The sequence below is a fragment of the Anser brachyrhynchus genome (genome assembly GCF_964034855.1).
Source record: "Anser brachyrhynchus genome assembly, chromosome: Z".
Classification (NCBI taxonomy): Eukaryota; Metazoa; Chordata; class Aves; order Anseriformes; family Anatidae; genus Anser; species Anser brachyrhynchus.
Genome location: NC_137697.1, coordinates 31,039,156 through 31,065,323, shown reverse-complemented (window position 1 = coordinate 31,065,323; position 26,168 = coordinate 31,039,156). Strand labels below are relative to the sequence as shown.

Genomic DNA, 26,168 nt, shown 5'->3' with positions numbered 1-26,168 from the left:
CCATACTTTTAATTCACTGCAGTTATGTCATATGATACATCCACAGCCAATTCACAAGGATTCATTTTTGACAAAATTTTGTAAATCCATATTATTGAATTATGAAAGGAGAATCATGGCCTAAATTCACAAGTAATACCTTATATATATAATTCTTATGCTAAAATTTAGATCTGTTTGCTGGGGTTGCTACCTTACCTTCTGTAACCTCTGATCAGAACTGTCTTTCACGTTCTTCTTTGGAGTACTGTTCTTGCCGCCATCATCTTCACTACTTTTAAAAAGTATCTCTACAAGAGAATAAATAATACATCTCTAGCAGAGAATAAATAATACACTGTGACACCTAGCATTTCACTAAAACAATATCTAGACATTTTAAGGAAATGCATTCTTCTGCAATTATTTATAATACAGTCTATTTTCTTGACAAGCGTTTTGGTCAGTTTTTAGAGTGACCTCCTTTCAAAGTGTTCTGTCACATACTTATGAATCTTTGCAGCATCACAGTGTGTGTTTTTTTTTTTTTTTTTCAGAGTACAAGCTTTTCAAAGGTACAATAGATCTGCAGGTTAAAGATGCTGTACTTTCATTCCCATTTTTATTCTTTTATAGACTATTCCCTCTATGGCTTAAAAGCAGAATTCATTGCCTTTTTATCTACACAGTCACTACCAGTTTTGTTCTCTAGGTCTTGTCCCCTGCTAGGAGGATCAGAGTGATTGGTGAACAAAGCAAACAGTAACAGAATTAGGATGGATGAAAACTTTAAACCTCTTTTTTGTTAAGTGAAAGATCATGTACTTCACCAGATAAATCACACAAACCATTCCATTGTAATGCTGTGAATTCATAACAATTAGAAATTGATACAACTAATGAGAATGAACATGACTCTAAGCATCACTCTCAGAGACAGCTATATACTTTCAGTACTAAAAATCACACAAGAAAGGACAACTTAAAAATTACATCTATACTCATAGAACAGGATGTTAAGAAAAAGTTTATTAGTACTAATACGTATAGTAAATCAGAAGTAAAATACGTCCTATTTAGATTTGAACTGAGAGCTTACCATTCACAAATTTCTCACTGCTTACAGAAAAGAGCAATTACACACCTCAGAAGGACTTTTTTATTAGAATATTAAAGACATTCAAGAACAACAATAACAAAAAACCACAACACTGTAAAAGCACCATAATATTCATGTTTCTCTTCTTCCCCTCAAATTAACTTTAAGAATTTATCTTAAGGGATAAGTATCCGTGCCACATGGTGAAGGTCTGCTTTAGAAGTATCATTTCAAACTACCAGCAGACACTGCAGGTCACTTAAAAACTTTTGATTTATAAACAAAGGAAGTGTAGAAGAAAACAGTGTTACTCTCTGTAGACTCACAATCCTCTTGATATAAACAGTGACTAACAAGTTTGTTAGAGTGAATTAGACCTTTCTTTTGTCTTTGGAACATGTCATGGCCAATTAATACTTCTGTATTCATGAAATAAATGGAGCACTATTCTAAAGATAATAAAAGCTGAAAAAGGTAAAACTATGCATCTGGGGAATATGTACCTTTACCTTGATATTAATATGTTAGTTCCCATGTTATTTCAGACTACAGTCCCCCAGCACAGTGGTACTGCATACATTTACAACATTCTTTAAGTAACACACAAAGATAATATGAACATGCTTTTCATCTTTTTCTAAATATTCACTCATTTGAATGTCTGCTGTAGCTTTTATATCAGCATTTACTGTAATCCACTGGAAAAAAAAAAAAAAAAAAAAAAAGATTTCCCATAGCCAAAGAAACTGATCAAAGCACACAAGGTGTTATGTTTATTATGTGGATGTATTAAAATAAAATTTACAACTCTATCTATAAATAAACATATATGCAGGAGAATAAAGAATACTACTGCAAAACAGAAAAAAAATGCACATGTTCATTATTAACATAGAAGTCAAAAGCAAAAAAAAAAAGGCAAAGGCATAACCTTTTATATTAAGCAGAAAATAAATGGCCTATTCAACCCTCCCCCCCCCCCCCCCCCCCCTTCTAATTGATATGTAATTGTTCACAGGAATTAGTTAGGGAGGCAATGAAACTGTATTGCCTATAACTTGGTGCCTGTCTAAGACAGCAGGAAGATTCACCACATCAGTCTACTCAGTAAGACATAGGATCTACCTATCATATTCCTACTAAATAATACCAAGTTATCCCTCATGGAATAGACCCCACAAGTCATAAAACCCACCATCTTCAGTCAGCCAATTATGATGGCCTTACATAGGTAAACTTAGGTCCCACCAAAACAAAATAAACTACTAACTGTGCAATATAACACTTCATTTCTAATTAATAGTCACCAAAACTGTTTATCAAGTAGCTTGGCACAGCTGCCAAGATGGTACTTGTATAAACTCCTTTTATGGAGAAAAAAAAAAAACTTTTTTTTTTTTAATAGAGTGGTGTCTGAATACCTACATAACTCGCAACAGAATGAGATTCTAGGCTCAAGAATGCACCAGGCAAAGGATTCCCCTTACAGTGCTTTCTGCACCAAGGCAGAAAAGCCACTAAGTTATTGATTTCAAAGAATCACAGAACTGTAGGGGTTGGAAGGGACCTCAAGAGATCATCGGATCCAACTCCCTGCCAAAGGAGGTACCCTAGAGCAGGTTGCCCAAGTAGGCATCCAGACAGGCCTTGAATATCACCAGAGAGGGAGACTCATCAACCTCCCTGGGTTGTTCCCATGCTCTGTCACCCTCACCATGAAGAAGTTCTTTCACGTTGGTGCAGAACTTAGTGTGATTCATTTTGTGGCCATTGCCCCTTCCTTGTCCTGTCCTCACAGAAAGACCACTGTGAAGACCAGAAGAAGAGAAGGCTGTTCTCACTTATAAACTGGGGACATGGCAGATTGAGAAGGACTCTCAAAATGAGATAAGTCTTTGAACCACCTCCCTAAAGAGACAAAGGGACAACAGCTTACCTGCTTTTAATAAGGTACTATTGCTATTTTTCTGAATGGGATTAGATGGACCCATTTTCCTGCTTTTGGAGGAAAGGGCATGAGTCCCTGCCAACACATTCTCTACAATCATGCATGAATAATTATGCGAACAGTGAGGCAAACGTTTGGATTTCATGAATACTGAAAAATAATTTGCATCGGCAAAATAGACAACTGAGTTAGAACAGGCAGAAAATGGGAATGACAAGAGTACTTTCCTTTTCCCCAGCCTTCATACGTGGCCAGTAGGGTTTGAAAAAGGGTACAAAAAAGCAACAGTTATGCAGCACCTCCTGACAAACACAACTGGTATCTGATTAAGTAAAATAATAGTCCCTAACTTTTTTAATCCAGAGAAGCTCAGTTGCTTTTTCCAGAATTTATTCTTTGATGTTAGAATGCCTGATGGAAACAGGTAGCTGCTAAGGTGGAGGTGAATTCCAGCATCATTTATAAGCTGAGAAATTTCTTGTCAGGTTTCCTTTTAGAAAAGAAAACATATTCCCAGACTGTGAACAAGTGTATTCAGACCATATCAAGTTTGGTCTCTCAGCAAATGCCAGATAACAATTGGGATATTTTACTTTTATTCAGGAAGATGAAGGGACTTAAAACCCATTTTAGGGCAGAGGGTGCATGGACCTTTTTCATTCATGACCAAGAATTTCTCAGAAACACTCATTTATGCTCATAGACAGCCATCCAGCCTCAGTCTTTTTAGCATATTCTTCCAGAAAATGTCAATCAACTGACGAAAGCGTCTACAGCACTGCAATATCCTAGCATTTGCAAAAGGAACAACAGGGAAATTATTTTTTACAGACTGGATGAGTATTCTTTTATACCTCAATTGGTAAAAGTTTGGAAATGGCTGGAATCAACTCAGCCTTACGTACTAGAAAAAAATGTTGCTTAATGCATATCATCAGATTTGATTTTGTAACTGAGCAAAAAAAAATCCTGTTCATCTAAGTGATACAACAAATAACAACAAATGCTGGAAGAGTTATATAAAATTTCCATAACACACTTCACTAGCAGTTTAACACTTTTTCTCAGTCCCAGTAAAACAATAATTGATCATCATACAAGTAACAAAACTAGAAGAGTGTATCCGCTAATCCACTTTTAAATAAGGATATATTTTAATCTAAAAAGATAATGAAAAAAAAAAAGAAAACAAAAAAAGACTAGCTGTTAAAGCACTAAACATGTCAAGAGCTGGCAGTTTCAGGGATCTGACTGTTTTTTGGAAACACATGGTTATTGCTCAGCAGGCCCTCAAGTCTTTCTCGCTGCTGGTTGCCTTTCCACTTCTCTCTGTGCAAAGACTGACTAAATTGGCAAAAACAAAAGAGCGATTTCTAAAGTTGGCATTTGAAACCTTCACTAGATTCCTTCAACTCTATCTGGGGCTATGAAAGTAACATATATGAAGTAACACAAAAGAAAACAATGACGTTCCATCTTTAGCAGCTGAAGATTTCCACCTAGTTTTATGTAATTTATAAAACAAACTAAAAATAAAGGGAAAAATACTATTTTTGTTACATTCAATTGCCTGACTTTATCATAAAAAAATAAAACATAAAACAGCAGAAAAATGAGATGAAGAATGGTGAGGTTTTATTTCCAAATTACGGCTCTTTAGTATAGTACTTCTCCATGTCTTTTACTTTCTCCTTTTAAACAAAATTGTGCAAAGGGAATTCACCACATATCCAGCTGGACTGTAACTATGCACTGTTGAATACTTCTCCCAAAGCATTCAAGAACACCAAATAATACACAGAATCAGAGTGATAAAGAATCTATGGTAATATACTACCTATCTGACTAGGAAAGAACCATCTTCACCAAACCATCAACTATTGTACAGTTTGTCAAGTTAAAACAGAAGTTATCCATGAACAATTCTTATAAGATTTCCACCATTCTGATTTCGTTTCAAATCCACATACTTTGTGAGACTAGTACTAAAAAAGAAGTCTGAATGAGCATGAAATTTCTGTATCATTGCACTGCAAAACCCATTTCAGATTCTGGCGAAAGCTTCATAAACAAATAAACATATTTTAGATTTTACATACATACATATATATACACAGATATTTTAAACATAAAATATAAATTAATTTTATATGTTCTGCACACACACAAAATAAATTTAACAGTTTATGCCTATATGTAAAAATTATCATTGATTTCATAGGCATATGGAAGACTCAAGGGAAAACTTTAAATAAAAAACTTTTAAATAAGACTATGTATGGTCTTACAAATACAAAATGCACATTCAAGAAAAAAAAAAAAAAAGAACATTTGGAGCAAAAATAACCTGAAGACTAGTATTTCTATTAGCCTATGTACATACATATAAAATACCTGTTTCTTGTAGCAAATGTAGTTGAACTCCTGTATGCTAAACTTACCCATAGATTGGTGTACTTTCATCTGATCTAACTCCTCTTCCAGATTCAGTCTTCAAAAAAGTAAACAGAAAAAGAGTAAGAATGATGAAGCAACCATATATCTGCCACTAAGACTATTAAAACAAAATTAAACCAAAACCACATAAATATATTGAGGGGAAAAAGTTGTCAACACTCAAGAACTCTTCTAATTTGATGACAAGCAGCATACTTCAAACATAAAGTCATTGGTACAATAGCTCATTAAAACTTATAAACCTGAATTTATAAAATTCAGATGTAATGTTGGTGGTAACATACACTAAAAAGTTTCAGCTAGTCCTTTTTAGGTAAGGAAATACCTGAGCTAAAAACATGGAATCCTGTTTGTGGGGGAGTAAATGGAGTAAATAGCCTCAGGGGAAAGTACCAGTCCACCTTACACAGATAGATCTTACTGTTCCTCTTTGTCCAGCAACTATTTGAAAAACTTATTGACAGAATCTGTCCCTGCCTTTTCTAGCTTTGATCTGCCACTATATGACTAGTATAGTTTTTTCTGTAGTATCAAGCAGCTAAGGTCTGTACTGCAAATCACATGAATTACTGAAGTGGTGTTTAATGTTTTATAGAATTACTTATATATAAAGGTGCCAGGATAACAATGCTAAAGCTTCAAAGTCAAATTGGGAAATGCTAGACTTAACCATGTTACTTTGAATGGCTCATTTATATTTGTTTTCTGACCTAATATTTAAACACATACTTGCAGACTATTTTAGCAATAGGATGTGACCTCTTTTAGGTTAGGATCCTACAGCACAGACAGCAGTCATTTAGTGCGCAGAATGTACTTAAAATATAACCTTTTATCCTGTACACATACACATTATTGTAGGTCTGCTCTGAAGTCTGGATTGCTGATCTCCTCACAGCTTTTTTTTGGTGTACTCAAAACAGCAGCAACTAAATGCTTCATAAGAGATTAATTTTCTTCACAAAATCCCTCTGAGACGAGACAAAAGAAAATCAGGACAAAATACCTGCTAACTTAAGGAATGGGTTTAAAAATGAGTCTTCTGTTTTTTAAAGCACTTTATATGTTTAACGCTTCTCTCAGCTGTAAATCTATGTATTGCAATTCACATCCCCTAGTCTCACATGGAAATCATCACAAATACAAAGAAAATGAGAAACACACACACACAAACACACACAAAAGTAACTTGTTTTGCATGACACATGACTCCAGCTATATTCAGGATCACTCAGATTCACAGGTTGACTTTCTTTGCTCTTCATTTGTTCTCGATGCCTCAGTCATCATTAGCTTTTATTACACAGACCACAGTGGCCTTGACCCCCTACACTAACTGCTCCTCATTGCAAGCTACTCATCTTGTAAACTGAATGGCAAGCTACTGCCTTGCTAAAACATTCTATATGTAATTAAAGACTATATTTAACATTATATGTTCTCTATGTACAGGTGGAGGCTGGTGACAACTGGTGTCCCTCAGGGGTCTGTCTTGGGACCAGTACTGTTTAATATATTTATCAGTGACAAAGACAGTGGGATCGGGTGCACCCTCAGCAAGTTTGCAGATGACACCAAGCTGAGTGGTGCAGTCGATACAACAGAAGGAAGGGATGTCAGCCAAAGGGACCTGGGCAGGCTGGAGAAGTGGGCCCATGTGAATCTCAGGAGGTTCAACAAATCGAAGTGCAAGGTCCTGCACCTGGGTCAGGGCAATCCCAGACATGAGCACAGACTGGGAGAAGAGCTCACTGAGAGCAGCCCTGCAGAGAAGGACTTGGGGGTTCTGGTGGATGAAAAGCTCGACGTGAGCCAGCAGTGTGCGCTTGCAGCCCAGAAGGCCAACTGCAGCCTGGGCTGCATCAACAGAGGGGTGGGCAGCAGGTGGAGGGAGGGGACTGTCCCTCTCTAGTCTGCCCTTGCCAAGAGGTTGGACCTGGAGTGCTGCATCCAGGTCTGGGGGCCCCAGCACAAGAAAGATGTGGGGCTGTGTTTCTCAGTCAAATAATGACAGGACATCGTCAGGGGTATAGTTTTAAACTAAAATAGAGGAGATTTAGATTAGAGGTATCCTGGTTTCCACTAGCATAGAGTTAATTTCCCTCCAAGTAGCTTGTATGGTGCTGTGTTTTGGATTAGGATGAGAATAATATTGATAACACATTGATGTTTTAACTGTTGCAAAGCAGTGCTAACACAGAGCCAAGGACTTTTCAGATTCCCAGAAATGCCCAGCCAGCGAGGAGGCTGGGGGTGCACAAGGAGCTGGGAGGGGACAGAAGCAGGACAGCTGGCCCAGGCTGGCTAAAGGGATGTCCCAGACCTTATGGCGTCACACTGAGCAATTATATGAGGTGTCTGGCCAGGGTGGGGGGGACTGCTGCTCAGGGATGGGATGGGCATGAGTCAGCAGGTGGTGAGCAAATGCTTTGTGCATCACTTCTTTTGTACACATTATCATTATTATTATTATTTCTTTTCTGCTCTAATAAACTGTCTTTATCTCAACCCACAAGCTTTTACTTTTTTTCCAATTCTTTCTGCCATCCTGCTGCAGGGAGGTTGGGGAAGGGGTAGGGAAAAGGGAGCAAACAACTGTATGCTGCTTATCTGTCAGACAGGTTAAACCACAACAAGAGGTTAGAAGGAAATTCTTCACTGTGAGGGTGGTGAGGCACTGGCACAGGTTGCCCAGAGAAGCTGTGGATGCCTCATCCCTGGAGGTGCTCAAGGCCAGGTTGGATGGGGCTTTGAGCAACCTGGTCTGGTGGGAGGTGTCACTGCCCGTAGCAAGGGGGTTGGAATGGGGTGGTCTTTAAGGTCCCTTCCAACCCAAACCATTCTGTGATTCTATGATATGAATGCAAGGGAGTGAATTAAAGTTATTTTAGAATCCTTCCTGTACCTTTGTCTTCTCAGCATGTTAGTTTTCAACTTTAAAAATATTTGAGGGAACAGTTTACAGATGTATAAATGCACACACTTGCATACTACTCCCCTACACACTAGCTAAGTGGCAAAGAAACAATACTTGTACAAGATTTTTAAAAATAGTTAACATATACAAAAACTTTTAGAGTGATAAAAGACGTGGAAGTAAAGAAATAATCTGAAATAAGTAAAGACTGTGAAATAGACTTCCATGAAAGTTAAGGTATATCTAAGCTAGAAATATTTCAGGCTAGCCTAGAGAAGAAATTGCAATGTATCATACAGGATCCAGTCCATACAAGTCATTGAATGGCTTGCATGAATGCTAGAAATGAGCCCATGGGCCATCCATGGGTCCTGATGGGATGCATCCACGTGTGCTGAGGGAGCTGGTGGAGATGATCGCCAAACCACTCTCTATCATCTTTGAAAGGTCCTGAAGAACAGGAGAGGTGCCTGAAGACTGGAGGATAGCCAATGTCACTCCGGTCTTCAAGAAGGGCAAGAAAGAGGATCTGGGAAACTACAGGCCAGTCAGTTTCACCTCTGTCCCTGGAAAGGTGTTGGAACAGCTTGTTCTGGATGCCATCTCCAAGCAATTGGAAGAGGAGAAGGTTATGAGCAGTAAGTAGTCAGCATGGATTCACCAAGGGGAAATTGTGCTCGACCAACCTCGTTGCCTTCTATGATGGCAACAGCAGCTGGATAAATGGGGAGAGAGCAGTGGATGTCATCTACCTTGACTTTAGCAAGGCTTTTGATATTGTCCTTCACGACATCCTGCTAGCAAAGCTGAGAAAGTGTGGGATAGAGGAGTGGACAGTAAGGTGGGTTGAGAACTGGCTGACTGGCCGAGCTCAGAGGGTGGTGATCAGCGGCGCAGAGTCTGGCTGGAGACCTGTGACTAGCGGTGTTCCCCAGGGGTCGGTGCTGGGTCCGGTCTTGTTCATCGACAACCTTGATGAGGGAATAGTGTCTGCCCTCAGCAAGTATGCCAATGACAAAGCTGGGAGGAGTGGCTGACACACCAGAAAGTTGCGCTGCCATTCAGCGAGACCTGGACAGACTGGGGAGATGGGCAGGAAGAAAGCAAATGAGGTTTAACAAGAGCAAGTGTAGAGTCCTGCACGTGGGAAGGAACAACCGCATGTATCAGTACAGGCTGGGGGGTGACCTGCTGGAGAGGAGCTCTGTGGAGAAGGACCTGGGGGTCCTGGTGGACGACAGGTTGGCCATGAGCCAGCAGTGTGCCCTGGTGGCCAAGAGGGCCAACGGGATCCTGGCGTGCATTAAAAGGAGCGTGGCCAGCAGGTCAAGGGAGGTGATCCTCCCCCTCTATTCTGCCCTGGTCAGGCCTCACCTGGAGTACTGTGTCCAGTTCTGGGCTCCCCAGTACCAAAAAGACAGGGATCTCCTGGAAAGAGTCCAGCGGAGGGCCACAAAGATGATATGGGGCCTGGAGCGTCTTCCCTATCACAGAATCACAGAATCATCTAGGTTGGAAGACACCTCCAAGATCACCTAGTCCAACCTCTGGCCTAACACTAACAAGTCCTCCACTAAACTATGTCACTAAGCTCTAAACCTAAACATCTTTTAAAGACCTCCAGGGATGGTGACTCTACCACTTCCCTGGGCAGCCCATTCCAATGCCTAACAACCCTTTTGGTAAAGAAGTTCTCCCTAATATCTAACCTAAACCTCCCCTCGTGCAACTTTAGCCCATTGCCCCTCGTCCTGTCACCAGGCACGTGGGAGAACAGACCAACCCCCACCTCGCTACAGCCTCCTTTAAGGTATCTGTAAAGAGCGATAAGGTCTCCCCTGAGCCTCCTCTTCTCCAGGCTGAACAACCCCAGCTCCCTCAGCTGCTCCTCGTTAAGACTTGTTCTCCAGACCCCTCACCAGCTGCGTAGCCCTTCTCTGGACTCGCTCGAGCACTTCCATGTCCTTCTTGTAGCAAGGGGCCCAAAACTGAACACAGTACTTGAGGTGCGGACTCGCCAGAGCCAAGTACAGGGGGATAATCACTTCCCTAGTCCTGCTGGCCACACTGCTTCTTATGCAAGCCAGGATGCTGTTGGCCTTCTTGGCCACCTGAGCACACTGCTGGCTCATATTCAGCCAACTATCAACCACTACTCCCAGGTCCTTCTCTGCCAGGCAGCTTTCTAACCACTCATCTCCCAGCCTGTAGCGCTGCTTGGGGTTGTTGTGCCCCAGGTGCAGGACCTGGCACTTGGCCTTGTTGAACTTCATATAGCTGGCCTCAGCCCATCGGTCCAGCCTATCCAGATCCTCCTGCACAGCCTTCCTACCCTCAAGCAGATTGACACTATGAGGAAAGACTGAGAGATCTGGGTCTGTTCAGCCTGGAGAAGAGAAGACTGAGAGGGGATCTTATCAATGTGTACAAATATCTTAAGTGTGGGAGACAAAGGAATTTGGCCAACCTCTTTTCAGTGGTTTGTGGGGACAGGACAAAGGGTAATGGCCACAAGATGGAGCACAGGAAGTTCCGCACCAACATGAGAAAGAACTTCTTCATGGTGAGGGTGACGGAGCACTGGAACAGGCTGCCCAGGGAGGTTGTGGAGTCTCCTTCTCTGGAGATATTCAAGGCCCGTCTGGACGCCTACCTGGGCAGCCTGCTCTAAGGAACCTGCTTTGGCAGGGGGGTTGGACCCGATGATCTCTTGAGGTCCCTTCCAACCCCTACAATTCTGTGATTCTGTGAAATACTCAAATGGGTCATACCAGGGCTGGATCCATCCGCCACCAGTGCTCTGTCTCCAGCAGAGGCAAAAGCAGATGTTACTTCAGGAGAGTGCAGAAGCCTAACCATTTCTACAGTTTGATCCCCATTTTTCCATACTGAAAATGGCACCTAAGCACTTCCCTTTATTTTCTCTGCTTTAACTGGCTTTCTGTTGATAAAAGTATCCTTCCTCCTATCCCACAGAACTGGGATTTCTTTAGAGCCTTTCATGTGTAGCCTTGTCAAAGGCTTTTGGAAAATACAGGTTAGATTTTATCTACGTGGTTACTGTTACCCTTCTGCAATTCCAGTAGGTTCAGGAAACAGAGTTTCCCTTTACAGAAGACACACTAAGTCCTTCCCAGCAAAATTGGGTTGATCTGTGTTCATTGATCTCTCTCCCTCTCATTCCCTCTTGTTTTAAAGACAGACTGCCATGTTCCCACGTAGGAAGCAGTCAGGCTTACTGGTCTGGAGCTCCCTCTGGAGCTCTTTTTGTAGATGGGATTTAACAGTGGCAACATGCCAGTCCATTGGCACAGTGGCTGTTTACAATGAGGTTCCAGTTCAGTAATTTCATACTTGAACTTCCTCATACTCACTGGGTGTGAAGATATTACCATCAAGACATTAACAACTGACTTATCTATTTGGCCTCATTATTGCTGTATGGTTATTTCAAACACATCTAACACTTCTGGTCTATCTGCTAGAAAGAACAGAGGGGCTGTTGACATTTTCCTAGCATCTTCAGCAGAGAAGGCTGACACAAAGATTCACTGAGATACTCTTTTACGGCCTTGTAATCCCAGTGTATCCTTTTACACTGTTACCATTAAGAAAACCTACAAGTTTCCTAATTGGCTTATTTTTCACATCATTTAAGCAAAATTACACTAACATAGTTTAAGCATCCTTAAAAAACACTCTTGAAGAGTTCTTTTAGCCTTCTCATCTTTCTACTTGCCTTTAAACTGCTATGTTTTATTGGTTTTCCTGTTCGCACCAAAGCAAGCTTATGCTTTAAATGTTGTTTTTTTTTGTCTGTGAGGTCCACATAAGCTACCCAGTTGAGCTGCTTTGTTTTTTGTTTGGTTGGTTGTTTTTATTAGCTCTTTAAAAAATAAAAATAAAAATAAAAAAAAATATTGCAATACATATTTTAACTGCATTATATCAAAAAATATAAATCTAGTTCAGTTTTCTACAATTCACCACAACAATACTATAGCCTGCATATTTTGGCAAAAGAGAGCAGCTCAAGAAAAAAGAGGAAAGGGTGTAATCTGGTCTTCTTTGCAGAGGTAGTATGATTGCAACTTTCCCCGGGAACAAGTGAATATGATCAGTTGGAAGAAGCATCAAAGAAGGGTCAAGTGAGAAACTTTCTGAGGAATAAGATGGGACTTTGAGGAATTCAAGGTAACTGAAGTCACGTAAAACTGCTGAAGTATAATGCAACACTCAAAGAAATGATTCAACTTGAAAAAAGGGAAGGGGGAGGGGGGGGGAGAGAAATACTTTCGACCCTTTCATTTACACCATCACCCCACTTTAAGAAGATACTGTTAGCTTGTGTCTAGTGGAATTTACAGTTCTGGTTTGAAAACCTTTGGTACATTTTCTTAAAACTGTATCTGTCAAGACAAAACAGATCTTCATCCAGGCTTCATCCTGTACCAGATTAGGTACTTGAAGAGAACTGTGATCCAGCTGCATGGATTCTAGTGACACGAGATGCCTCCCTCACTTACTGAGGGTGAAAGAGGGATTGCCTCTGCAATCCTTCATCTCAAAGGATCAAAAATAAGCTCTGTGTGTGGTAATGAAGAATACTAACCTACTAGAAGTAGAGTCAGAACAGCAGCATCAAAGTTCAGATACTGTGAATAACAGCTTCCAATACTCTTTTAGAAGATTAAGATAGTATTTGCTGTAATTATCTTGAGCATATACTCACTGATTTGCTGCAGTTTTTTGCATAGTTCAGTTTTGATTAACACATCAAAAAAATGGAAAGAAGAAATGCTTAAGGTTTTGATACTAACTGAAAAGGGATTTTTTTAGGGCATTGAAAAACTTGTGTTTGATTTACCAAGTGCTGAGCAAAGGGCATCGTGTTTATGTCATCTGAAAAGATCCAAGACATAAACTGAAGCTGAGAGATGGAATCTTTGAAGATATTTCTACAGTGGAAAGGTAGTGTCTCTGTGAAGTGTTTCTAGCTGATTATAGTCTCGAGGCACAGATACTGAAAAGAAGTCTTTCAACATTAGTACATGCCACCTCCATCTTTGCTAGTAGAAGTACTGAGAGTTAAGGTAGGCAATTCTGAAGATGATGTATATTTTAGATGCCTCATATAAATCTCCATATAACCGTGCTTTTAACATTTTTTTTTATTTTATTAGGATTGATCAAGAAATTTCACATTTTACAATTACATACAAGGCTGACTTAAAAAAAAAAAAAGTAGTATACTTTAAATTTTTTGGATGATATCAAACAATTTTTTTCCTGTTAAGTAGTTTTTAAAAAACAGAAAGATTATCTTTTCCCTTAGCGGATTAGATTCATTATCTTTCCTGTTTCAGATTATAATAATGGGTGGAACAAGTATTTGAGCATCTCTTCTCTCAGTAAGGAAATTCATCAGTGAGCGTGCTTAGGAACTCTGTGAGAAGAACAAATCTACAAAAATATGGAAACAGTCAACTGTCTGCATTATAAAGCAGTAACACAGAACACAGAGGATGCTTTCAGCTTCACAAGTCTCCTAAGGACAATATTTACTTGAAAAACAGGGTGTTTCCTAGTTCTCTTTTTCATAATAAGTATGTTTTTGCTTAAGCAAGCAAATACAGAAATATAGCATACAAAATTTATAAATGCTGTTTTAAGGGAAAAATTATTTTCTTCAATTTTTTTGCCTTTTTACAATTAAAACTGTTACATTGTATGGTTGTATTTAAATTCATGTGCTATTTTAAATCAGAATCTCATAATTACACCTTATTCACTACTACATCTGCTAGTACACAGTAAAAGAACTAACTTTCTAAGCATTTAAAAGAAACAGATTTTACATTCCATTTGCACGGGGAAGGCCTAGAAAAAGGATTTAATTTAGAGTACTCCATACAGAAGAAGGAATATGATATTCGTAAAGAAATGCTGCTAAGCAAAATATACACAACATCAACTGAAGAAAAGATTAAGCAAGTCAGGAATGAAAAAGGAAAAACGAATCAGCCCTGAAGCTTGGAAGAGGAAAAAACTGACTCGGAAGACAAGACAACAGAAGAGATTATGGTTCTAAATTCAATACATACAGCAATGTAGAAAGTCTGTGATATTCACAACAGGAAAACAAAGTTTTCTTTAGAAATAAATGTTTTGCTCTACAGACTCAGAGGCAATGAACCTTTGAACCAATAATTCAAGAAAGAATGATAGGATTTAAGTACAACGGAAATATCCGGATCAAGAAGAAAGACAAACAAACCGGAATGTGAGTATAAATTGATCACTACCAATTCATGATAAATTCACAACTTGGCAATTTTTTTCTTGACAAAGTCAAAGGTAACTACTGCATTTTAAAGTCTGTCATATTTGTACTGTGTATTCACTCTACTGTGTAAATCGGCTTTAAAAAGAGACGTTCCTAAAATATAATTTTAAACAATAGTGAGATTTGGACACAACCTTTGTGCAAATGTTCATCAAATACCGTGAAGTATTCAGAAAACTTATACAATCTTTCATATTGATATGTGGAGTAGTGAAACCATGCAGGGCATTCAAACTCCAGAATTCCATAAATAAGCACTTAAGCATTAATAAATTGATTGATAACAACTAAAAATAGAAATAAAAGCTAACTGAATTTCAGTGTGTTTCAAAAGCAATAAAAAACTGCTCAAAGTCATCTCTGAAAATTGGCAGAAAACATATTCCAGCTGCGTACATGAAAAACCTTAGACAAAGGCAATTCACTACTAGGAATATCTATCAGTAATCTAGATGATAAGTAATAATAATCTAGATGATCAGTAATCTAGATGATAAGAAAAAAGTACCCACACAATTAAACTTTACGAAGCTTCATTAAATTCAGAGTCTAAATTCATATCTGCAATCATAATGCCAACACAGCCACTTCTTAAAAGGTTGCCAACCGTATCCTGGGGTGCATCAAGCACGGCACTGCTAGTTGGTCAAGGGAAGTGATTGTCCCACTCTACTGTGCACTGGTGTGGCCTCACCTCAAGAACTGTGTGCAGTTCTGGGCACCACAGTATAAAAAGGACGTTAAACTGTTGGAGTGTGTCCAGAGGAGGGCTACAAAGATGGTGAAGGGCCTAGAGGGCCCTTGACATATGAGGAGCGGCTGAGGCCCCTTGGCCTGTTCAGCCTGGAAAAGAGGAGGCTGAGGGGAGACCTCATCATGGTCTACAGCTTCCTCACAAGGGGGAGTGGAGGGGCAGGCGCCGATGTATTCTCCTTAATCACCAGTGATAGGACCCGCGGGAATGCTGTCAAGCTGAGGCAGGGGAGGTTTAGGCTAGACATCAGGAAAAGGTTCTTCACCGAGAGGGTGGTCGCACACTGGAACAGGCTCCCCAGGGACATAGTCACTGCACCAAGCCTGTCGGAGTTTAAGAAGAGATTGGACTGTGCACTTAGTCACATGGTCTAAAATTCTGGGTAGACCTGTGCGGTGCCAGGAGATGGACTCGATGATCCTCATGGGTCTCTTCCAGCTCGGGATATTCTATGATTCTATGATTCTATGTAGTGTTGAAACTGCACAATGGCCTATCACTTGGCCTGTATCTGGACAGTCTTTACATGTATATTTTCATTTCTATCAGATTGGCTTGCTGGTTGTGTTTTTTTGTTTGTTTGTTTTGATTTGTTTTGTTTTGTTTTGTTTTCCAAAAAGGTATGAGAAGTTTTCAAAACAATGTGAACAATTAGTTTTTTCTGGTAGGACTGGGAAACATTTTTCTGTCCTGTTTAGTTTATAAAGTTTCTGGAATCTTAAAGAAAGCTGTACAACTGAAAAATTTACTCTTGATACTTACAGCAAATCCCTACCAACTTTGCTGATAATGAAGGTTACATAAGTGGATTGCATGATTGCTATTTCTAATTTTAAGAATACACTAATCCTATACTTATTACATGGACTGAAAATCTTATGTACGATATATATTCAGCTCCTACACATGGTTTTCTGCTCAGGACCACTTCTTAAAGATGGAGAAAAGAAAGAAAAAAAAACACGCCAGCTTTCAATGTGCTTTCTAAGAGTTACGAAACCAGTGGACAAAAAAAAAATAAAAATCAGAATTTATGACTCCCTACAAAAAAATACTTTGCTCTTATTTATATTCAAATGTTGTTTTCCAGCATCTTTCCTGAGTTCAAATGATAACCCACCAGATGGGAGAAAGGGGTCTTAAGCCATAGTAAGCCAACAATATGCTACATTGATTTTTTACCCTTAAGCACACCTGAAATTGCATCAAGGACTTCAGCCTTCTGCAAAAAGAGGTTATGCTGCATGTGTAAGTATATCTGGTAAAATTTGACTCTGTTTGTTCAGTAATTCTTTCTCAACAATAAACATTTTCTCATCTCCTTCCAAAACAAGTCATAAACCCAAAGCGACCTTCTGACAATATAACCCATTTCAAAATATTTTTTAGGTTTGTTCTGTTGACAAGAAACAATCCAGATCCTTTACAGGAGTAGAATCATAGAATCATTAGGGTTGGAAAAGACCTCCAGAATCATCTGGTCCAACCATCCCGCTACCACCACTATCATCCACTAAGCCATGTCCCTAAGCACCATGTCCAACCTTTCCTTAAACACCCCCAGGGATGGTGACTCCACCACCTCTCCAAGCAACCTGTTCTAATGCCTGACTGCTCTTTCTGAGAAGAAATGTCTCCCAATTTCTACTCTAAACCTCCCCTGGCATGACTTGAGGCTACTCCCTCTAGTCCTATCACTAGTTATCTGCAAGAAGAGGCTGCACCCCAGCTCCCCACACCTTCCTTTCAGGTAGCTGTAGAGAGCAATAAGGTCTCCCCTGAGCTTCCTCTTCTCCAGACTAAACAACCCCAGTTCCCTCAGCTGCTCCTCACAGGACTTGTGTTCCAGGCCGTTCACCAGCTTCGTAGCCCTTCTCTGGACATGCTCCAGGGCCTTGATGTCCTTCTTGTAGTGAGGGGCCCAAAACTGAACACAGTACTCAAGGTGCGACCTCACCAGAGCAGAGTACAGGGGGACAATCACCTCCCTGGTCCTGCTGGCTACACTATTCCTGATACAAGCCAGGACGCTGTTGGCCTTCTTGGCCACCTGGGCACCCTGCTGGCTCATGTTCAGGTGAGCATCAACCAGCACCCCTAGATCCTTTTCCTCTGCACAGCTTTTCAGACACTCTGCCCCAAGCCTGTAGCGCTGCATGGGGTTGTTGTGACCAAAGTGCAGGACCCAGCACTTAGCCATGTTGAACCTCATCCCATCGTCTGCAAACTTGCTGAGGGTGCACTCAATTCCCTTGTACAAATCATCACTAAAGATATTAAAGAGGATGGGCCCCAACACCGACCCCTGGGGAACACCACTGGTGACCAGTCGCCTGCTGGATTTCACTCCATTCACCACCACTCTCTGGGCTTGGCCATCCAGCCAGTTTTTAACCCAGTAAAAACTGTACCTGACCAAGCCATGGGTATCCAGTTTTTCCAGAAGAATACTGTGGAAGACTGTGTCAAGGGCTTTGCTGTTCTAAATTATATGGTCAGGGAACAACTTTCAACACCTTCCTAGCTAAGGAGAAGTCAACAAGTCCTTGACCTAGCAAGAATCAGCACCTGAACTTTGCAGGAATCTGACTGGCACTTCCTAGAAGGCTGCCAGTATCTTCTAACATGGCAGATGAGAAGAAGAATCATGTCTTTGTTTTAACTCTGTAAGCCAATATTGATGTATACATAATATCCTGAGAACAACCTCAACATGTTTTGCTTACTACCGATAACATGATAAAAGTCATTCTTCTTTTCTGCACCACATATATAAAAAAGGCACCTAAGAGGAGCAGGGAATAGCATCCTGTTTTATGTACCAATTCTTCGTTTATATTTTCCAACTACGATTGTGCCACAGCCTCATTTGGAAATATTAAAAAAAGGATGGGTAAGAAATTGAAGGAGATCAAATCTATCCATTTGATCGTTTATGCTGGTATTTCATACATTTTTAAACGTACTGACTTTGACCCATAATTATAGTATTGGCTCTTGCCATATCATCCGATATTCTGAATTCTATTTTACTGCAATATAATAAAGGAGGAGTAACCAAAAGTATCATTTTCATAATACTCAAATATTCACCCACTTGGAATTTAGAAAGAGGTAGCATAATAAAAAATGTACTACAGAATCAGTTTTGCCAAAGGAATTACTTCTGATTTCTTTTAGATTATAGCTATGCATCAGCAAGAAATTCTCTATAACAGTTGCTTACTTATCAAGTTACTGGAATAGGCGAAATGCTCATACCATCTGCATATAAGCAGGGCTTCTGCAAAATATACCTTCTTGCTAGAACAAAATTTCCTAGCGCTCATCATTTTTAACTGTCAGCAGTTCTAAAGATACCATCAGGAGCCCTCACACAGCTCCAGATCTAAGGTACACATACACATGTGCACTTGTGTCTCAACGCATTAAAGAAATGGTAATTTAGAAAGATAGACTGAACTATAGCATAAACTTTCTGCCTGCACTTACCAGTTTAAATGTCTCCTTCCTTCGAGAGTTACTGACCCTAGGTTAACCCACTGCCAAAGGACTGTAGTTAGTCCTCTAGCAAACCACTGCCTCAAGAGTAATACACATCCCATAAGTCAGCCATTGCTCATCAGCAGCTTTTGGCATTCACAGGTAAGGCCAACAGGAGACTCCTACACTTCTCTGCATACAGATAAAAGGAATTAAGGGAGCAGGCTCATGGTAGTCTAAAATAAACATCCAAACAAACAATAAAACTTTTTTCCTGTTTGTCCCAGGGAATTTTATCTGGAAAATAAAACCAAGCACAGAATCTATTTTCTAATAGAGCTGAATACGTAAGAAGGTATAACCCACTGAGGAAACTGACTCCTTCCCAAGGATTACAGGTTGTAAGACTGCAGCAGGATGACTCTTTGGAGAAATAAGCAGAACCAACCACAATCTCCTAATACATACTGTTGCTGTTGTGGACAGATATCAGGGGGCTAGTCCAGGAGCTGCTGCAGTTAGGAAAGCCTTCCTATAAGTCCAAAAGGTAGCTGCTGCCTTTTCAAATGTTTTCCTCCAGAGTCATTTAAGTTTGTTAAAGACTGGAAAGCCAAATTAAGAAGAAAATCAAAGAGAAAAAAAACTGTTAAAAAAGTTTTGCACATTTTTTATCAGGGTCCTTGAAAGGGGACATTAGTGTTGCTTATTACTGTAATGAAAATAAGTAAGTTTTAAAGACACTGAGTCAAAGTTGTGCAAGAGTGTTTTTTTTCTTATAGAAAGCTTAAGCCAAATAGGTTAAAAATTCTTACAGGTAAAACAGGACAATGGAAGAAACTCTTTTCTTTCCCCCAGAAAAATAAATAAATAAATAAATAAAAATAAAGAAAAGGAGCTTAAGAAGAAAGACAGCAGATCAACGTGGAAAGGACTTCTAGGTAAGCAAAACTGAACAGTACTTTCTGTCCATGAATCTTCAAAAGGGTAAAAATCCTATTCCATAATATCTGAGTACATGCACACTAAGCATACTTTTGTAAAGAGTCCTTAAAAAAAAAAAAAAAAAAAAACACAGGAAAAGGCTCTGGTAAACCAGAATGGGGAGTCTGACATGTCGTAATGCAAATGATAATTTTAAATTTTCACTCCTGAAAAATTGTTTAAGACTCGTGAGAACCAAATTAGGCACAAACTTTATCCAACATCTGAAATCCTACTCTGACAGAAATTTTTCACTTTGTTCCTACAGCATTATGATTCAAGAACATTTGCCTGCAGTAAGGGTAAAATACGCTTTTTTCATGGGGCTGTATATCTATGTGTCAACTGACAGCCTTGGGAGGTGAGAGTAAACCTTGGAGCAGGTGTTTGATCTAGACTGTGTGAGAGAGCAAAAACCATTACATATGTCTGGGGATAATGCTGCCAAAAGAAGAGTAAAGCAAAAAGTACTAGCATTACTTACATTTTGTGAACATTCAAGCTATCCAGAATGATTTACTAGAATTTCTTTACAGCAAGAAAATTGTAAACTTACAGTTTATACAAGACTATAGAGAAACTTGCATTTTTAATTAGCCAAGGAAATGGAATATTTGACTATACAGAGTCAGTGAACTATCTATCTTAGGTCATACATTCACTCTGCAAAATATGTCTTTATCATTCTTGTTTCCCAATTCAGTCACTCATAGGATGGATGAAAATTGCAGGAAGCGATATCTGTTGGTGCTAAGTAAAGTCTGTCTGATTTACAACCCACATTCAGGAGTGAGAAGGAATAAAAGCAACTCCTCCACACCAATCCAATGTCTGTTCAGATAACAAAAAACTGAACAGTACCATCGTTGTCAAGAATGAGCTTTGAGATATGTTTCAAATTAATAGTCACTTGGAAACCAAGGATGTGCTAGTGACTGGTGACTAGTTTCAACGTACAGCACAACCTTAACTTGTAAAAGAATGGTAGAAAATTATGCTTACAATTTTTTACCTCCCCTCTAATAATCGTTTCTTTGTTTCACTGTAGCATGAAATTCAGCTGACCAGAAGCTGGTTTAAAAAAGTAAATTATGCTCATTATTTTAATTTGGACTTTCTGATTCCTTCATAATGACACCATCACAACAGCCTCTCTCACAAACAATGTTTACCTGTAGTTAGTTCAGAAAGGAGGACTCAACCTGAAAGACCATTTCTGGGTTACCAGTAAAATCTGTATGCTGCAGAGAAGCACATAGAGTGAGGATGCCACTACATGAATATCAAGAGAATTACTGTCATGTCAGTGCTTTTAACCTTTGTATAAACTCACATGACCAACTGACTCAAGTCTCCACTTACCTACAACCTGGTTTTGATAAGGAGCAGCTGATCTCCAATAAAGATGCAAATCAATTTCTTAAATTATTTCTAACAGTGGCATATCTGAGTTATAGGGAAATTTGGAAGGTTCCACATTCCTTCTCCTGTGATTGTGTTTCTCAATCTCTTTGCAAAATTCACTTCTTGAAGTTCCATATGCTATTAGCAAAGATGAGATATCTAAACTTGAAAATTTGCCGTTTCCCTTCCAAAATGAGTACCAAGGAAAATGGAAGACCATCACTGTATGCTAAATTCAGCCGTATGCTGCATGAAAGCATAATCATTATAGGATTCACAACCATCTTACTATGAAAGTTAGGTATAGTTTAACAAAACACATTAAGTACTTTATATATACATTCTGTTTTTATATATTGGGCAACCATCAATGGAATTAAATTCAACCAGGGTAAATGCCAGGTGCTGCACTATAGACACAAGTGCAGACAGGGAGATAAGTGGCTGGAGACCAGCCCTGCAGAAAGGGACCTGAGGGTGCTGGTCAACAGTAGGTTCAACACAAGCCAGCTGTGTGCCCTGGCACCCAGGTGGGCAAACTGCATTTTGGGGTGCATTAAACACAACAGAGCCACCACAGAAAAGAGGTGATTCTGACCTTTTATTTAGCATTGGTGTAGTCTTGCCTTGAATATTGTTTACAGTTCTAGGCTCCAGAATATAAAAAGGGTGTTCAGGTACTTAAAGGTGTCCATAGGAGGGCAGGAGGGCCGGTAGGAGGCCTGGAGGGCATGCCCCATGAGGAGAGGCTGCGCACACTCGAGCTGTCCAGCCTGGAGAAGAGGAGGCTGAGAGGCGACCCCACGGCTCCCTGCAGCTCCCTGAGGAGGGGAAGCAGCAGGGAGGTGCCGGTCTCTGCTCCTGGTCACCGATGGCAGGGCACACGGGCACGGCACAGAGCTGCACCAGGGGAGGGCCAGGCTGGGCGTTAGGGAACATTTCTGTGCCGTGAGGGTGGTCAGGCACTGGGACAGGCTTCCTAGACATGCGGTTGGTGCCCCGTGCCTCCTGGTATTCATGAGGCATTTGGACAATGACTTATTGATTTGCTTTAACTTTGGGTTAGGTCAAGCCATGTGCTTACCAAAAGTACAATACTTCATATTTCTGTAACACTCAGATAAATCTACAGAAATCACTGTGATTGAACAGCAGTGCAAACAATATAAAGGGTTCTTGCCTTTCTACAACATCTACTTTTCTTTTTTTCATCTCAAACAATGCACAAAATTTATTGTTAATGAAACTTGAATTCTGCCTTTCCCTGCATATTTACTGTGAAAGTACATTTAATGGCTTGACTGCATGTTTTCAGTACAACACAGTCTCTTAATGTGTAAGAACGAACTGAAGTACTACAGGCTGTTTATGGAGACTTGGTTATACTACTTGGATTTTGAATGCATGCCTACACACCAGAAAAGCACCGTTGAATATGGAAGAACAAAAGAAGAACAGTGACACATCTGACTCCCAAAATCACAGTAAACCCTCAGATTTGTCTCTTAGGCAGGTCACAGGAAACTGCAAGATCTGGATGGAGACTAGTAAGAAAAATTCTAGAAACATGCTTAACAATTAAAGGTCATTAGCCTCCTCTGCCCTGACAGATTATTCTCACAAGAAAACATTATATTTGCTTCAGATAGCTGACAAAGTGCCTTGTGAAAACATAACTGAAGAAGGCTTGGTAGAAAAAAAATAATTCTCTTCACAAAAGGGGCCATGTGAGTTTATTATGCAAAAGCCCCTAAATGAGTTCATGTGGATTTACAGTTCTGAGTGTGGTCCTATATAACGTCTTTTAAAAATGCACTACCCTGTAGTACAACAGATGCTTCTGGTTGATTACACTTTGAACTATTTTAAGGGGTTTTAGCCAACAACCACACTGTTTCAAATTCTCACTGTCATTTCACAGAACCACAGAATGGTTTGTGTTGGAAGGGACCCTACAGACCATCCAGTTCCAACCCCGCTGCCATGGGCAGGGACACCTCCCACCAGACCACGTTGCTCAAAGCCCCATCCAGCCTGGCCTTGAGCACCTCCAGGGATGAGGCATCCACAGCTTCTTTGGGTAACCTGTGCCAGTGTCTCACCACCCTATAAGTGAAGAATTTCCTCTTAATATCTAACCTAAATCTCCCCTTTTTTAGTTTAAAACCATTGTCCCTTGTCCTATCACTATCTGCCTGTGTAAAAAATCACTCTCATCTTTTTTTCATAAGTCCCCTTTAGATACTGAAAGGCCACAGAGAGCTCTTCCTGGAGATCACTCCTCTGATCATCTTTGTGGCCCTCCTCTGGACCTGCTCTAACAGCCCCCCATCCTTCTTGTGCTGGGGGCCCCAGCCCTGGATGCAGCACTCCAGGTGGGGCCTCACAAGGGCAGAGCAGAGGGGCACAATCCCCTCCCTCCACCTGCTGCCCACCCCTCTGCTGATGCAGCCCAGGACACAGTTGGCCTTCTGGGCTGCAAGCGCACACTGCTGGCTCATGTCGTGCTTTTCATCCACCAGAACCCCAAAGTCTTTCTCTGCAGGGCTGCTCTCAGTGAGTTCTTCTCCCAGTCTGTGCTCATGTCTGGGATTGCCCTAACCCAGGTGCAGGACCTTGCACTTCGATTTGTTGAACCTCATGAGGTTCACATGGGCCCACTTCTCCAGCTTGCCCAGGTCCCTTTGGATGGCATCCCTTCCTTCTGTTGTATCGACTGCACCACTCAGCTTGGTGTCATCTGCAAACTTGCTGAGGGTGCACCCGATCCCACTGTCTTTGTCATTGATAAATATATTAAACAGTACTGGACCCAAGACAGACCCTTGAGGGACACCAGTTGACACTGGCCTCCACTTGGACATAGAGACATTCATTTCCATTGGGCAGTATTCAGTCTCGTCAGTGAGTATGCATCTTTCTCAGTCCTTAGAACAACAGCTACAGAATTTAGCTTCTTATTGTTTTCAGTAGAGTGAAGTGATACTTTAGAGCTAGCAATCTTTTTATCCACTGAAAACCTGCAGAAATACATAATTATTTTAGCTATATTTGACTTCATAGTCTAGTACCAGTAACTCCAGTAAAAAGTAAACAAGATCCCTGTTTAATCTAATTGCAAGGGTCACTAGATCTAATTATTTTGCAGTAAGAAGCTTCCTATGTTCTAGCACTTTTAAAACTCAGGGGAAAAAAGAAGATTACTATGCAGAGCTAATACATATGTAAGACAGGCTATACTCTGTAGATAACACTTTCTAATATTGACATACCATGAAAGAATTTTGTTCTCCAATCAATTTTGGTACGCAACCTAGCTATCCAATGAAACAAAGAAAAAAATTATTCCAGCATTTGGATGTTGCACACAACAATGGAAATTTTAAAACTAAAATTCTCTGAAGACCAGACATTTACTGCTCAGCTAAAGAGACTGTCCAGGATATTAAAACTGAGCTTTTTTCAGCCACTTTGCTAGGAAAAAGAGTCATATTCAAGAAACAGAAGAACTAATAAAGTCTAGCTTTTTGTTTCTTACTGCTGCTGTTCCAGAAGAGTAAATTCAGCTTTCCTCTACCACCCTCCTTTAAAAGCTAGAGAAGGCAAGAGGCATCGTTTGCTGTAGATGGTCAAAGTTAGATTTCTAGTTAACCCACCAGTGACATATCAGCTCACAGATTATAAGCAAGCTGCTTTGACTCCAGAAAGAATAAGAAAACAGAAATCATAATGTCTTCTTTTCCCCAAAAAAAGTGAAGTTATAAAGAAACCTTTAAATGGCCACTATAGCAGATTAAGAATGCTAACTAGCTTGCAGTGATCCCAATTTCCTATACGGATGACATGCACAGCTCAGATGAAAGAATGAGTACTAAATGTTGTTCAAATGACATAGCTCTCCCTTTAACTTTATAAGCATTTCCTCCTTACCAGAAACTGCATATGATCATACCATAAGGGCAACCAATTTCCAGTTACTTGTGAGGATAAGAATTATGTCATCATTTCATACAAGCAATCCAGAACAGAAGAGGTAAAATTGTAAAGCTTCCACAACAGTTTATAAATAGTAAAAAATATCTTTTCAAAGTCTGTACACCAAAGGGTAAAGGGTATTCCTATGCTCTGGCAAACAAGTAAATGTAATTTAATATGGAAATGATGGAAACTACACAGTCATTTAAGCTTGCTATTTTGCAATCCAGTTGTTTAATTGTGACATTATGGACATGCAATGAATTAATTTACCCTGAATTTCAACAAAATCCAAACAATGTAGATACACAAATGAAACTGACTAATGTAGGAAGAAAATATCTAAAGACCTATCTGTCAATACAATTCTATAGAAACTAAGAAAACGTTTAGTACTTAATATCAAAGATTAAAAATAATTTATCTAAAAATCTGAGAACTATACACACACACGTGTATATGCATTTATTCATATATGTATCATTTTACAGATAGATACATTTATGTCAATGATTTATCAGACATTCTAAGTCTATGCAGCTTCAAGATGCTGAATCTAAATGCACTGTTGTTGCACAGCTGAATAAAAAATTTCAAAATTTTGGTATTATTATAACTTTCTCCAAAGTTTTCAGCAGCTTCATGCAGCTGAAATTAAAATCTATTTATATAAGATTGTGCCACCCTCCTCCTTTGCAAAGTTTTAACTGCTATTTGAAAATTACTGTTTTTCTGTTTGCTTATGGAGGAGAAAAAGTGATCAAAGCACGTTTTCCTTAACACAAAACACAAACATCAATATCAATATAACTGCTTTTGTAGCCT

At 39.8% G+C, this 26,168-nt stretch overlaps 1 protein-coding gene across 6 annotated transcripts in view; it reads right to left on the bottom strand.

Moving 5' to 3' along the window:
• Positions 1-26,168, bottom strand: part of CNTLN (centlein) — a 207,847-nt gene that overhangs the window by 72,888 nt on the left and 108,791 nt on the right. For all 6 annotated transcript variants that reach the window (XM_080574484.1, XM_080574486.1, XM_080574483.1 and 3 more), the window contains 2 exons: positions 5,468-5,517; positions 199-290 (listed from right to left, as the gene is read on the bottom strand). In XM_080574484.1, the coding sequence (XP_080430610.1) occupies positions 199-290; positions 5,468-5,517 (142 nt within the window). The remainder of the gene's footprint in view (positions 1-198; positions 291-5,467; positions 5,518-26,168) is intronic.